The sequence below is a fragment of the Silurus meridionalis genome, chromosome 18, assembly GCF_014805685.1.
Source record: "Silurus meridionalis isolate SWU-2019-XX chromosome 18, ASM1480568v1, whole genome shotgun sequence".
NCBI lineage: Eukaryota > Metazoa > Chordata > Actinopteri > Siluriformes > Siluridae > Silurus > Silurus meridionalis.
The window spans coordinates 27653021-27668020 of record NC_060901.1 but is presented as its reverse complement, the minus strand read 5'-3'; the positions used below and the strand labels follow the sequence as shown (position 1 = coordinate 27668020).

Here is a 15000-nt window from a genome sequence, read left to right as displayed (position 1 = left end):
GTGTGTGGTGTGTGGTGATGTAGTGTATAGTGTTTAGTGTGTAGTGATGTAGTGTATAGTGTTTAGTGTGTATTGATGTAGTGTATAGTGTTTAGTGTATATTGATGTAGTGTATAGTGTTTAGTGTGTGATGTAGTGTATAGTGTATAGTGTAGTGTATAGTGTGTGTAGTGTAGTGTATAGTGTGTGTGTGTGTAGTGTAGTGTATAGTGTGTAGTGTAGTGTATAGTGTGTGTGTAGTGTATAGTGTGTGTATAGTGTGTGTAGTGTAGTGTATAGTGTGTAGTGATGTAGTATAGTGTATAGTGTGTAGTGTATAGTGTGTGTGTAGTGTGTGTGTGTATAGTGTATAGTGTGTGTGATGTAGTGTAGTGTTTAGTGTGTGTATGTAGTGTATAGTGTTTAGTGTGTAGTGTATATTGTTTAGTGTGTAGTGATGTAGTGTATAGTGTTTAGTGTATATTGATGTAGTGTATAGTGTTTAGTGTAGTGATGTAGTGTATAGTGTATAGTATGTAGTGTGTAGTGTGTGGTGATGTAGTGTATAGTGTGTTGTGATGTAGTGTGTAGTGATGTAGTGTATAGTGTATAGTGTGTGGTGATGTAGTGTATAGTGTTTAGTGTGTAGTGTATAGTGTATAGTGTGTGATGTAGTGTATAGTGTTTAGTGTGTAGTGATGTAGTGTATAGTGTGTATAGTGTGTAGTGTGTGATGTAGTGTATAGTGTGTAGTGTGTGTGATGTAGTGTATAGTGTGTTGTGATGTAGTGTATAGTGTTTAGTGTGTAGTGATAGTGTATAGTGTATAGTGTGTGTGATGTAGTGTATAGTGTTTAGTGTGTAGTGTATAGTGTTTAGTGTAGTGATGTAGTGTATAGTGTTTAGTGTATAGTGTGTATAGTGTAGTGTGTGTAGTGTGTAGTGATGTAGTGTATAGTGTTTAGTGTGTAGTGATGTAGTGTGTAGTGTATAGTGCTTGGTGTATGGTGATGTAGTGTATAGTGTATAGTGTGTAGTGTGGTGATGTAGTGTATAGTGTGTAGTGTGTGGTGATGTAGTGTATAGTGCTTAGTGTAGTGATGTAGTGTATAGTGTTTAGTGTGTAGTGATGTAGTGTATAGTGTGTATAGTGTGTAGTGTGTGGTGATGTAGTGTATAGTGTTTAGTGTGTAGTGTAGTGTATAGTGTATAGTGTTTAGTGTGTAGTGTAGTGTAGTGTGTGTGTGGTGTTGTAGTGTATAGTGTGTAGTGATGTAGTCTGTAGTGTGTAGTGTGTGTGGTGCAGTGTATAGTGTTTAGTGTGTAGTCATGTAGTCTGTGGTGTGTAGTAATGTTGTATGTGTTGATATAGTGTATAGTGTGTGGTGATGTAGTGTATAGTGTATAGTGTGTGTGTGGTGATGTAGTGTATAGTGTAGTGTGTGGTGATGCAGTGTATAGTGTTTAGTGTGTAGTCATGTAGTCTGTAGTGTGTAGTAATGTAGTATGTGTTGATATAGTGTATAGTGTGTGGTGATGTAGTGTATAGTGCTTAGTGTGTAGTGATGTAGTCTGTAGTATGTAGAGGGTAGTGATGTAGTGGGTAATGGTGTAGTGTTTAGTGTTTAACGTGTAGTGTATAGTGTATTGTTATTGTGTGTAGTCTGTAGTGTATAGTGTGTAGTGATGTAGTCTGTATTATGTAGTGATGTAGTGTATAGTGTTTAGTGTGTAGTGATATGATGTGTAGTGTTGTAGTGTGTGGCTATGTAGTGTGTGGCGATGTAGTGTTTAGTGTATAGTGTAGTGATGCAGTGTAAAGTGTGTAGTGATGTACTCTGTAGTGTTTAGTGTGTGGCGATGTAGTGTTTAGTGTATAGTGTGTAGTGATGTAGTCCAAAGTGTGTAGTGATGTATTGTATATTATGTTGTGTGTAGTGATGTAGTGTATATTGTGCAGTGTGTAGTAATGTAGTGTATATTGTGCAATGTGTAGTTATGTAGTATGTAATGATGTAGTGTGTACCTTCCTGCAGGGTTGTGTGAGTCGGACACACAATCCATCTTCTGTAGTGCTGTAATAATCCACCAGCTCCTTCAGTGTGATGAAGCTCCGCCTCTTCGACACAAAGTACTGTCCATCATCTGATTTTTTTATCTTATAGTGCTTTACCTTCCCCTGATCCAACACTGCGCACACACACACACACACACACACACACACACACACACAAACACACATACATACAAACACACATGTACACATACAAACACACAAACACACATACACATTGTGATACAGATGATTGTATAAGAGTGATGCAGATGTTGGTGTCAGTGTGATACAGATGTTGGTGGCAATATGGTAGAGATGTTTGTGTCAGTATGATACGGATGTTGGTGTTAGTATGGTACAGATGTTAATGACAGTGTGTTAGAGGTGTTGGTGGCAGTGTGGTAGAGATATTGGTCTCAGTGTAATACAGATGTTGGCATCAATGTGATACAGATGTTGAAGTCTGTGTGGTACAGATGTTGGTGTCAGTGTGATACAGATGTTGGTGCCAGTGTGGTACAGATGTTGGTGCCAGTGTGGTACAGATGTTGATGTCAATGCTACACAGATGTTGGTGTCAATGTCAGTGTGATACAGATGTTGGTGCCATTGTAGTATAGATGCTGGTGTCAGTGTCATCGTGGTATTGATGTTGGAGTCAGTGTGATACAGATGTTGGGGTGTGTGTGTGTGTGTGTGTGTGTGTGTGTGTGTGTGTGTGTGAGTCAATGTGGTAGAGATTTTCGTGTCAGTTTGTTACAGATAGTGTCAGTGTGGTGCAGATGTTGGTATCAGTGTCAGCATGTTTCAGATGTTGGTGTTACTATGGTACAGATGTTAACAGTGTGGTACAGATGTTGGTGTCAGTGTGATCCAGATGTTGGTTCCAGTGTGGTACAGATTGTGGTGTCAGTGTGATATTGAAGTTGGTATCTGTGTCAGTGTAATACAGATGTTGATGTCATTATGATAGATATGTTGGGGTCAGTATGATACAGATGTTGGTGTTAGTATGGTACAGACATTAATGACAGTGTGGTAGAGATGTTGGTGTCAGTCTGATACAGATGTTGGTCTCAAAATGGCAAAGATGTTGGTGTCAGTGTGGTACAGATGCTGGTGTCAGTGTAATACAGATGTTGGTGTCAATATGGCAGAGATGTTGGTGTTAGTGTGGTACAGATGTTGGTGTTAGTGTGGTACAGATGCTGGTGTAAGTGTGATACAGATATTGGTGTGTGTGTGTGTGTGTGTGTGTGTGTGTGTGTGTGTGTGTGTTTGTGTGTTTGTGTGTGTGTTTGTGTGTACCTGACAGTGACAGTTCCCCTTGCTGACTTTCACATTCTCGGATCAGAAATGAGCCGTGTCCATTTCCTTCAGCCTGAAGGAGCTTCTCTGCATCCAGACGCTTTGTATCAGGAAAATACCACCTAAACACACACACACACACACACACACACACACACACACACACACTGGATAAAATGATTCAAGGCTGATATCGCACCCTGCTCACATTAAACAGGAGTGCAAAGTATAAAAAGACATTTAAAAAAATCCCATAATGCACTGCAGCATGTCCAAAAGGTATGTGTGTGTGTTTGTATGTGTTGTAGGACATCACAATGAGGGCTAATAAGTTCAGTAAGTTTAGCCCAGTTGTTAATGACAATACCCAAAATGCAACTCTGTATGTGTGTGTGTGTGTGTGTGTGTGTGTGTGTGTGTGTGTGTGTGTGTGTGTGTGTGTGTGTTTGTGTGTCAGTGTGTTGCAGATAATTTGGGTGTGTGATGAACAGTGTGCATTGATTTATGACACACAGGTCAAACACACACATGAATGTTTAACAGAGAGGAACAGTACTTCCTGATTCAGTGCAAATCATTTACACCTTGTGGCCTTCACGTACGCACACGCACACACAAGCACACACTCACACATTCTCACGCACATACACATGTGTGTGTAATGTGTAGTGTAGTGTGTATTGTGGTGTGTAGCATGTGAATGTGTGTAATGTGGTGGAACATGCCAAAGCGAGTGTTGTAAAGAACACTCACAGTCAATAGGGATCAGTAAAGAGTGAAGAATAAAGAATAAAGAGTGAAGAGTGAAGAATAAAGTGAAGGGTGAATAATAAAGAGTAAAGACTGAAGAGTAAAGAGTGAAGCATAAAGAGTGAAGAGTGAAGAATAAAGAGTGAAGAGTGAAGAATAAAGAGTAAAGAGTGAAGAGTAAAGAATAAAGAGTGAGGAATAAAGAGTGAAGGGTGAATAATAAAGAGTGAAGAATAAAGAGTGAAGAGTAAATAGTGAAGAGTAAATAATAAAGAGTGAAGAATAAAGAGTGAAGAGTGAAGAATAAAGAGTAAAGCGTGAAGAATAAAGAGTGAAGAGTAAAGAGTGAAGAGTAAAGCGTGAAGAGTAAAGAGTGAAGAATAAAGTGAAGAGTGAAGAATAAAGAGTGAAGAGTAAAGAGTGAAGAGTAAAGCGTGAAGAGTAAAGAGTGAGGAGTAAAGAGTGAAGAATAAAGAGTGAAGAGTAAAGAGTGAGGAGTAAAGAGTGAAGAATAAAGAGTGAAGGGTGAATAATAAAGAGTGAAGAGTGAATAATAAATAGTGAAGAGTGAATAATAAATAGTGAAGAGTGAAGAATAAAGAGTGAAGAGTGAAGAGTAAAGAGTGAATAATAAAGAATGAAGAGTGAAGAGTGAAGAATAAAGAGTGAAGAGTGAATAATAAAGAGTGAAGAGTGAAGAATAAAGAGTGAATAGTGAAGAATAAAGAGTGAAGAGTGAAGAGTAAAGAGTGAAGAATAAAGAGTGAAGAGTAAAAAGTGAAGAGTGAACATTTAAGTGTGAACAGTGAACACTGATGAGTGAAGAAACTGTATTAGAAATGTAGGTTGACAGGCAGAAGGGAAGAGACATCACATGTCCTCTGCATGTTCCTCCCCAGGAACTTGTGGAAGCTGTATTTCTGAGAAAGATGTTGAGTGAGGAACATTACAGTGAAGAACTCATCATAAGTCACTGAGACGTTCCTGAGTTCTCACTATTACAGCATTGAGAAAATCAGACTGACAGAAACCTGCTTCTGAACCTGCTTCTGAACTTTCACCTTTATGTTTCCTGAAAAGAACTTCCAGCTGACTTCTCCAGAAAAGTGTGAACTTTTTACCTCTTGATTATGAAGAAGAAGTCAGTATTACCTCTCCGCGTGCAGGCTCTGGAGCGGTGCTACGTAGTTAGACGGGATGTAGCCCTGGCCGCGGCCAGAGAGTCCAGTCAGCGCTCGGGCGATCCACCAGTCCGGGTTGGTCTGGTCCAGAACCTCCAGCTGATCCCCCGTGCGGAAGCTTAAGTCCTCGGCGGTACGCGCGGTGTAATCCCACAGAGCCGTGTACAGCGCGGGGACAGAGGGCGGGATGTCCCGCTCTTGGCGATCAGTCCCCACGGTGGGATTCGGGATCACCACCACCGAATCATCGTCCCCGGTCCCAGCAGGCTTCTCACAGAAACACGGACACGCAGTCACCCAGCACTCGCCTATCCGCTTCTTCAGATCCGTAAACATCTTTACCTTAAATCACAGCAGCGCGAGGAACCCAGGAGGAGCACAGCAAACAAACAAACAAACAAACAAACAAACAGCAGGTGATCACACGGGCTCGGTTCCGGAGAGTGCGCGCCCCATGTCGTGTTCTGATTTCTCACCCTGAGTCCCTCAGTCCATCTCAGAGCCTCTGTAGCGCGTGCCTAAAGGAACCGGCTCCGGTGCGCGCGAGACTTCAGAACCTTCTTACTTCCCGTTAAAGTGGCTGAAGTTTCCTGATGAGTCACAAGAGAAGGAGGTGAAACTCGGAACTACCAAAACAGGCTGTACCTGTTCAGGTGATCACACACACACACACACACACACACACAGAGGGAAAACCCGCAAGCCACACACTCACATGGAATGTTCAAATCACACAGGAACACACTGGTCATCTAAATCATGCTAAAACCCCGTTCTGTCGAGATACACATCTGAGTGAACTTTTAGGACTTATCTGTGTGTGTGTGTGTGTGTGTGTGTGTGTGTGTGTGTGGGTAGTGGAGTAAAGAAAGAAGAATTTTCTATAAATAATATAATGAGCATTAATACAAAAGTTACTTAAAACTGTAGATAATAAAACTATAGAAAAATGAAGTGTTAATAATTGAATTGTGGGAGAAGTGTCTGAGGGTGGTGCAGGACATGTATGAGGACAGTGTGAAAGCAGTGAAGTGTGCAGGTTGCAGGGAGAAGAGGTGGAGAAGGTGGAGGAGTTCAGGTACCTGGGGTCAACAGTGCAGAGTAATGAAGTGAAGAAAAGACCATGCATGTAGGACGTTTTGGAGACAAGGTGAGGGAGGTGTGATTGAGATGGTTTGGACAGAGGAGGGACACAGGGTATATTAGAGGAATGAAGGAAAAAAAGAAGACAGAGGAGGAGGTTTGGCACGGTGTAGGACCTGTGACATGACACTGTCTCCCACAACCTCACCCCGGTAGCAGAATTTGATTGTTCCTCAGCCAGTTTGAAGCTCCTACACAGCTGTTCTGTTTCACTTCATGATTGGATTTCAACCTACAGATGAAATTGATGATCATTAACACTAGCTTGGTAGAATTGGACCTCAGCTTGGACCTTATCACATCTCGCACTGCACCATGCTGTCTGAGATCCTCCAGCACTCCTACACTTATTACCCCATACACTCCTACACTTATTACCCCCATACACACTCCTACACTTATTACCCCATACACTCCTACACTTATTACCCCCATACACACTCCTACACTTATTACCCCCATACACACTTCTACACTTATTACCCCATACACACTTCTACACTTATTACCCCATACACACTTCTACACTTATTACCCCATACACACTTCTACACTTATTACCCCATACACACTTCTACACTTATTACCCCATACACACTCCTACACTTATTACCCCATACACACTCCTACACTTATTACCCCATACACTCCTACACTTATTACCCCATACACACTCCTACACTTATTACCCCATACACACTCCTACACTTATTACCCCCATACACACTACACTTATTACCCCATACACACTCCTACTTATTACCCCATACACACTCCTACACTTATTACCCCATACACACTCCTACACTTATTACCCCATACACACTCCTACACTTATTACCCCATACACACTCCTACACTTATTACCCCATACACACTCCTACACTTATTACCCCATACACACTCCTACACTTATTACCCCATACACACTCCTACACTTATTACCCCATACACACTCCTACACTTATTACCCCATACACTCCTACACTTATTACCCCATACACACTCCTACACTTATTACCCCCATACACACTCCTACACTTATTACCCCATACACACTCCTACACTTATTACCCCATACACTCCTACACTTATTACCCCATACACACTCCCACACTTATTACCCCCATACACACTCCCACACTTATTACCCCATACACACTCCCACACTTATTACCCCCATACACACTCCTACACTTATTACCCCATACACACTCCTACACTTATTACCCCCATACACTCCTACACTTATTACCCCATACACACTCCTACACTTATTACCCCATACACACTCCTACACTTATTACCCCATACACACTCCTACACTTATTACCCCATACACACTCCTACACTTATTACCCCATACACACTCCTACACTTATTACCCCCATACACACTCCTACACTTATTACCCCATACACACTCTACACTTATTACCCCATACACACTCCTACACTTATTACCCCATACACACTCCTACACTTATTACCCCATACACACTCCTACACTTATTACCCCATACACACTCCTACACTTATTACCCCATACACACTCCTACACTTATTACCCCATACACACTCCTACACTTATTACCCCATACACACTCTACACTTATTACCCCATACACACTCCTACACTTATTACCCCATACACACTCCTACACTTATTACCCCATACACACTCCTACACTTATTACCCCATACACACTTCACACTTATTACCCCATACACACTCCTACTTATTACCCCATACACACTCCTACACTTATTACCCCATACACACTCCTACACTTATTACCCCATACACACTCCTACACTTATTACCCCATACACACTCCTACACTTATTACCCCATACACACTCCTACACTTATTACCCCCATACACACTCTACACTTATTACCCCACACTCCTACACTTACCCCATACACACTTACACTTATTACCCCATACACACTCCTACACTTATTACCCCCATACACACTCCTACACTTATTACCCCATACACACTCCTACACTTATTACCCCATACACACTCCTACACTTATTACCCCATACACACTCATGCTGTTATTGTTAGTTCGGGCGTGATGACGTTGGCGGGCGTCGCGCATGCGTTTTTAAGCATGAACCCGGAAGTGGGTAAGTACAAAAAACGTGTTTGAATTAATAAAGGCAAAAATACAAGTTATAAAGCCGCTACACAAACACTAACACAACTGTGTGATGATTTACACAACTCCAGTACACACAGTCAGTCCAGTGTGTGTCAGGGAGAGAAAACGTGCGTGTGTGTGTATGTGTGTGAGCTGAACTCGGACCGGCTGTGTGTTGGACAGCTCTGAGATCTGAGTGTTTTAGAAGGTGATCAGCTATGAGTGATCTTTTCAGCTTGGAGGAATGCGATGTGATCGGCTTCGATCTGGATCACACACTCTGCCGTTACCATCTGAAGGAGACCTGCATGGTGAGTCCACACACACACTGTAATATCTGCTGCAGAGTGAAAGAGAGCTTGTCATTTGTGTCAGAGCCATACATCATCATCATCATCATTATGGTGATTGAACCCTAGGGTGCAGATCTTCTAGGTAAAAGCGCCCGCGCGCGTGTGTGTGTGTGTGCTGGGAAGTCCAGCCTTGCAGCTCAGGGTTAATAATGTTTTGCACTTGAGTTAATATGACGTCATCATTAACAGGTGAGATGCGGCAGTGCTCCACAGGGCTCTGGTGGTATATAATGGTCTCTGATGGGTTCAGTGGTCTCTAATGTCTAATGATATCTCATGGTTATTGATGGTGTCTGATTATAATTGATTCTCTGGTGTTTTCCAATGGTTTCTGATGGTAATTTATGAAGTCTGATGTTGTCTGTTGGTCTTTGTTGGTGTCTGATGGTCTCTGATGTTTTTAATGGTGTCTGGTGGTCACTGATCATATGTAATGTTTTCTGCTAGTTTAAGATAAAATATACCTTGTCTCATCCAACAGTGGGATGAATTAAGGTATATCTCGTTATGTTATCTTGTTATGATTGGGTCTAATAGTCATTTTTGGTGTCTGATGGTCTCTGTTAGTTCTAATGCTCTCTGGTGGTTTCTGATGGTGTCCGAAGGTCTCTTATCATGTTTGATGCTCTCTGGTGGTTAATGATGATGTGATGCTCTCTAGTGGTTTCTGGTGGTGTCTGGTGGTGTCTGCATTTTTAATGGTGTCTGGTGGTCTTTGATCATGTTTGATGCTTTCTAATGGTGTCTGTTGTGGTGTTTAATGATCTGTGTTGGTGTCTGATGGTGTGTGATATACCCTGGTGGTGTCTGCTGTTTTTTACTGGTGTCTGATGGTGTTTAATGACGTTTGATGGCCTCTGGTGTTTTTTTTGTTATGATGTCTGATGGTCTTTCATGGTGACTGGTGTCCTCTAATGATCTCTAATGGTGTCTAGTGGTCTCTGTCTGGTTCTTGTGATGGCTGTTGTCTGTGTGTAATTGGTAAACATTCTATATGATGCATCTTCCCAATACACACACACACACACACACACACACATCATCATCTGAACATTCATGAGTACTGACGAATAACCAGATTGATCAGAAGAAATTACAATGTGTGTGTGTTTGCAGCTAATATATGAGAGTTTTGCTCGATATCTTGTGGAGCATAAAGGCTACGATAAAGATCTGCTGCATGTGACTCCAGACACCTGGGATTTCTGGTGAGTGTGTGTGTGTGTATGTGTGTGTGTGTGTGTGTGTGTTTGTTGCTATGTAGTTTTTTATCTTACTATATAATATTAATAAACACTCAGTCCCCTGTGTGTGTGTGTGTGTGTGTGTGTGTGTGTGTGTGTGTGTGTGTGTGTGTGAGAGAATGTCCTCCATGTGTGTTTCATGTGTATGTGTGTCCAGTTTTAAAGGTCTGGTGGTGGATCTCGAGGTGGGAAACTTGATTAAACTGGCTGAGGATGGATCAGTGCTGAGGTGACCTGTGTATAGTGTGTATATTGTGTAGAGTGTGTAGAGTGTATATTGTGTAGTGTGTGTATATTGTGTATTGAGTGTGAAGAAAAGAGTGTGTAGAGTGTATAGTGAAGAGTGTGTATATTTTGCAGTGTGTGTATATTGTGTAGATTGTGTAGAGAAGTTGCACACTGAACTGCATTAACAGCGTTAATGATCTGATGTTCCTGTTTGTGTGATTTCAGGGCGACTCATGGAACACGGAATCTGAGCACGGAGGAGATTGTGAAGCACTACGGCCCGAAAAGAGAATGGAAACATTTCAACAACCTCAACACTACATTCACACGATCTGGTACACACACACACACACACACACACACACACACACACACACAGTTTCTCAAATTGTGTGTGTGTGTGTGTGTGTGTGTGTGTGTGTGTGTGTGTGTGTGTGTGCTGAAAATTATGAAACACACCTTGTTTGTATAAAACTTTTCAGAATTTCTTCACTTTTTATTTTCTTCAGCTAAATATTATTTTTATGATAACTACTTTGACCTCCCGGGGGCGCTGCTGTGTGCTCGGGTGGTGGACATGCTGGACAAGGTGAGGACAAAGAGACACATTCATATGATTTCTGTCCTTTACATGAGAATGTGGTTTATTCTACGCCATCACTCTTCTCCTGATAAACAGAAAGGAAAGGAGGTCACACCAGACTTATGGAAGGACCTGGTGGCCGCCATCGATCACAACTACAACACATCGGCCTTTAGAGGTACGCCGAAGGTTTCATTTCACTAACGTTTAGTTTAAAGATGAAAAAGAAGAATTCGTTCTGGAAAAGGTTTAGGCTAAGCCTATACTGAAAAGTTCAGGAGATTTATTATTACTGCAGTGAGTATGTAGAACAGGACAGAGGAATCTTCAGGAGAATCAGTCAGGAGGAACACATTTAGGAGGAACACATTTAGGAGGAACAGTCAGGAAGAAAACTCAGTCACATTCATTTTTTATTGTTGGTTGATCACAATGATGTACATAAGACACCTCGTGCATTATTGTTGTGGCAAATAAATGCATAGTTTTTCTTTCAGTATATTTTATATGTGGTGTACAGGGTATACATGGAATTAGGTGTTTTCATAAAAAACAAACAAAAATACGTTCTGAAGACAAGCACATAAGCAATGGTGTTGTGAGGTGTTTAAAAGCAAGAGCACCGTGTTCCTGTAATGATGAGTAGAATGTGAATTCAGTGTTGTTTTCTTTTTAAGAATGGTTTTCTTTCACATGGACAGACATTTCTTTGACAAAATACATTTATTACTAAATATTGAAAGAAAGTAAAGCGCACTTTTAAGGAAAACCAAAAGTTAACTTTAAATTGTTGAGGTTTTATTTATTTGGAAACACAATCACGTTGAAGCGATCAAGAAACCAGAGAAAGAACAGTGAATGTTATCATCAGCGTAGATGCCATTTGACTGGTCATCTGGAACCTGGACATAGACGGTATCGCCCTCGTGCAGCATGAGCACAGTACTACCTGACATCTGATCCAGAAAGCCTTTATTATACTCATCATATGAGAACACAACTGGCTCATTGTTTTTGTAAAGTGCAACCAGAGCGTTAGCCCCATTGACGTGCATGTGGAAAGCAAAGTAATAAAATCCAGGAAGCTGACAAGTAAACACCCCAGAGCTGGGGTCATAGTGGTTCTCTCCATTGTACACAATCTGGTTGAACACGATTGGTGTTCCTGCATTAGGGTAAGCTCTGGTGAGAAGAGCTGTAAAGGCTGACATAGGTGGCTTCATCAGCTCCTGTCTCACAGGGATTACCTCAGATTTGATGGGCATGCTCTTCTCATTATAGTAAACAATCTCACCTGGTGGACCAGGTGGGCCAGGGGGTCCAGCTGGACCTGGGCGACCATCCTGACCTCTTGAACCAGGGATGCCTGGAGAACCCTGTGGCCCAGAAAGCCCTTTGGTTACAAGTCCTGCTGGACCAGGGGGTCCAGAGAGACCAGGATTACCTTTGGCTCCTGGGGCTCCAGTTGGTCCTGCTGGCCCCATTGGTCCCCTTGCTCCAGGAAGTCCATTTTCACCCCTGCTGCCAGTCACACCTTGTGGACCAGTATGGCCTTTCATTCCTGTTGGACCCATAGGTCCTGGACTGCCTGGTGCCCCAGTGTAGCCTCGCTCACCTTTGGGACCCTGATATCCTGTAGCTCCAGGTGGACCATGTGGACCTGGTGCCCCTGGAACACCTGATTTGCCTGTAAAGCCCTGTGGTCCCTGATCTCCCTTTTGACCTTTTGCACCAGGTGCCCCAGTTATACCAGCATCACCTTTAGGTCCGTGTGGACCTGTTTCCCCTGGAAATCCCCTATCACCTTGTCGACCAGTTGGACCTGCAGGCCCAACAGCACCTGGATGACCTGTAAAACCTATTGCACCTGCCTCTCCCTTCTGGCCTGGTGCACCTGAACTACCAGGTGCACCTCTGTTTCCTGGAATTCCAGGTGCTCCAGGTTTTCCAGCACTGGAAATACCACTAGCTCCAGGTTGTCCAGATGGTCCTGGCAAACCTTTATGTCCCATTGGGCCAGGCAATCCTGGAGCACCATTCTGACCTGGTTTACCTGGTGCACCTATACCCGGAGCACCTGTGTGTCCCTTTGGGCCTTGTGCACCCATGGGGCCTGTCGCCCCATCTCTACCTGGCATACCTGGCTTTCCAGGTTCCCCAGGGTATCCAGTTGCACCAGGCTTTCCAATACCTGGTGGACCAGACTGACCAGGAGGACCCACTGGACCCATTGGGCCAGGTCCACCAGGTCGTCCTTGCACACCGTGACCTGGTTCACCTTTTTGTCCAGGTAGACCTGGAGTTCCTGGAAGTCCTTTTGCACCAGATTCTCCTCTTGGCCCCATCGCCCCAGGCAGACCATGAGGTCCTGGTTTTCCAGGAGCAGAGAAACCGGCAGGCCCTGGGCTTCCAGGGGCTCCTGGAGATCCTCTTGCCCCTTGGGGTCCTACAGGTCCAGTATGTCCTCTTTCTCCAGGCATTCCATTATCACCTGGTTTTCCTGGGGCACCAGGGCTTCCAGGCTTACCAGGTGCAGAATATCCCGATGGCCCAGGTGGTCCAGGAGGTCCCCTTGGTCCCTCATGACCCATCACACTCATTCCTGGGGGACCAGGGGGACCAGGTGGGCCGGGGGGTCCAGGTTCACCAGGGAGACCTGGAGCACCTGAAAGATCTAAAAAAAAAAAAAAAAGAGTTGAATATGATTAGAAAATATGACAGAACACCAGGACATTGAAAATGTCCTACCCGCTTTATCTCATAACAGAATAAGTATATATATATTTTTTTACATCTGAGTCACCTTCAACCCTGTCAACCTTATCTTCACACCTTAGTATTCAACCTCATGACCTGACTTCTGCATGTGGATCAGAACCTTAATGCTGCGGTGATCTCGAAGAACCAAACCTCTGTCAAATGTATTAATGATAAGAAGTGAGCTTTAAACATTCGTAGTGGAAGTGTGAGTCTGTTTATGGAGTCTGAAACTGAAGCTGATAAAGGTTTATTTTTTTAGTAGATGACTGTGTCTCGCAGGGTTTCAGATGTGTGAGGAATCAATGATCTACACACACTTCTCTCCGGCCACAGCTAAGGCTTAAATCGTCTCCACTTTTGTGGTTACGCAGCTTTATTTATAAACCATTTTGAAGTGTGTTCGCTAGCGTTCTGTATTGCTAAACTCTAAATTAAACACACACACACACACACACACACACACACACACACACACACACACACACACACACACACACTGGTGTTTACCTCACCAGCTTTATTGCAACTAAACCACAAAATAACCTGTGTGTGTGTGTGTGTGTGTGTGTGTGTGTGTGTGTGTGTCAAGTTTTCACATTTGTTGAAAATTCTCACACAAACATGTAATTTTTAGCATTCCTGTATAATTTGTCAGGACCAAACCCTCATTTTAAATAATTTTCCAGAGTAAACTGTGCAGAACTTCAACCTGCTGTTTATGCGAAATCTATTTTGGGAGAATCTCACACTTGGGAGTGTGTCGTACTGTGTGTGTGTGTCGTACACTGTGTGTGTCGTACTGAGTGTGTCGTATTGCAAGTTGTACTGAGTGTGTCGTACTGAGTGTGTCGTATTGCGTGTCGTAGTGAGTGTGACGTAGTGAGTGCGTCGTATTGCGTCGTATTGAGTGTGTCATAGTGAGTGTGTCGTACTGAGTGTGTCGTATTGCGTGTCGTAGTGAGTGTGTCATAGTGAGTGTGTCGTACTAAGTGTGTCGTACTGAGTGTGTCGTATTGCGTGTCGTAGTGAGTGTGTCGTAGTGAGTGTGTCATAGTGAGTGTGTCGTATTGCGTGTCGTACTGAGTGTGTCGTACTGCGTGTCTTATTGCGTGTCGTAGTGAGTGTGTCGTATTGAGTGTGTCGTATTGAGTGTGTCATATTGAGTGTGTCGTACTGAGTGTGTCGTATTGCGTGTCGTACTGAGTGTGTCATATTGAGTGTGTCGTACTGAGTGTGTCGTATTGCGTGTCGTAGTGAGTGT

General features: G+C 43.0%; 3 protein-coding genes across 3 annotated transcripts in view; 1 reads left to right on the top strand and 2 right to left on the bottom strand.

Annotated features, from left to right (window-relative positions):
- Positions 1–5863, bottom strand: part of frk (fyn-related Src family tyrosine kinase) — a 10131-nt gene extending 4268 nt beyond the window's left edge. Inside the window, exons 1-4 of the mRNA XM_046874067.1 lie at positions 5751–5863; positions 5246–5616; positions 3344–3465; positions 2006–2169 (exon numbers count right to left, since the gene is read on the bottom strand). Coding sequence (XP_046730023.1) covers positions 2006–2169; positions 3344–3465; positions 5246–5610 — 651 coding nt within the window. The 5' untranslated portion in view covers positions 5611–5616; positions 5751–5863. The remainder of the gene's footprint in view (positions 1–2005; positions 2170–3343; positions 3466–5245; positions 5617–5750) is intronic.
- Positions 5864–8376: 2513 nt separating this feature from the next.
- Positions 8377–15000, top strand: part of nt5dc1 (5'-nucleotidase domain containing 1) — a 34390-nt gene continuing 27766 nt past the window's right edge. The window contains exons 1-7 of the mRNA XM_046873256.1: positions 8377–8557; positions 8661–8882; positions 10041–10132; positions 10326–10397; positions 10622–10731; positions 10906–10985; positions 11076–11157. Coding sequence (XP_046729212.1) covers positions 8790–8882; positions 10041–10132; positions 10326–10397; positions 10622–10731; positions 10906–10985; positions 11076–11157 — 529 coding nt within the window. The 5' untranslated portion in view covers positions 8377–8557; positions 8661–8789. The remainder of the gene's footprint in view (positions 8558–8660; positions 8883–10040; positions 10133–10325; positions 10398–10621; positions 10732–10905; positions 10986–11075; positions 11158–15000) is intronic.
- The window catches only part of col10a1b (collagen, type X, alpha 1b), an 8585-nt gene continuing 4964 nt past the window's right edge, over positions 11380–15000 (bottom strand). The window contains exon 3 of the mRNA XM_046873255.1: positions 11380–13653. Coding sequence (XP_046729211.1) covers positions 11798–13653 — 1856 coding nt within the window. The 3' untranslated portion in view covers positions 11380–11797. The remainder of the gene's footprint in view (positions 13654–15000) is intronic.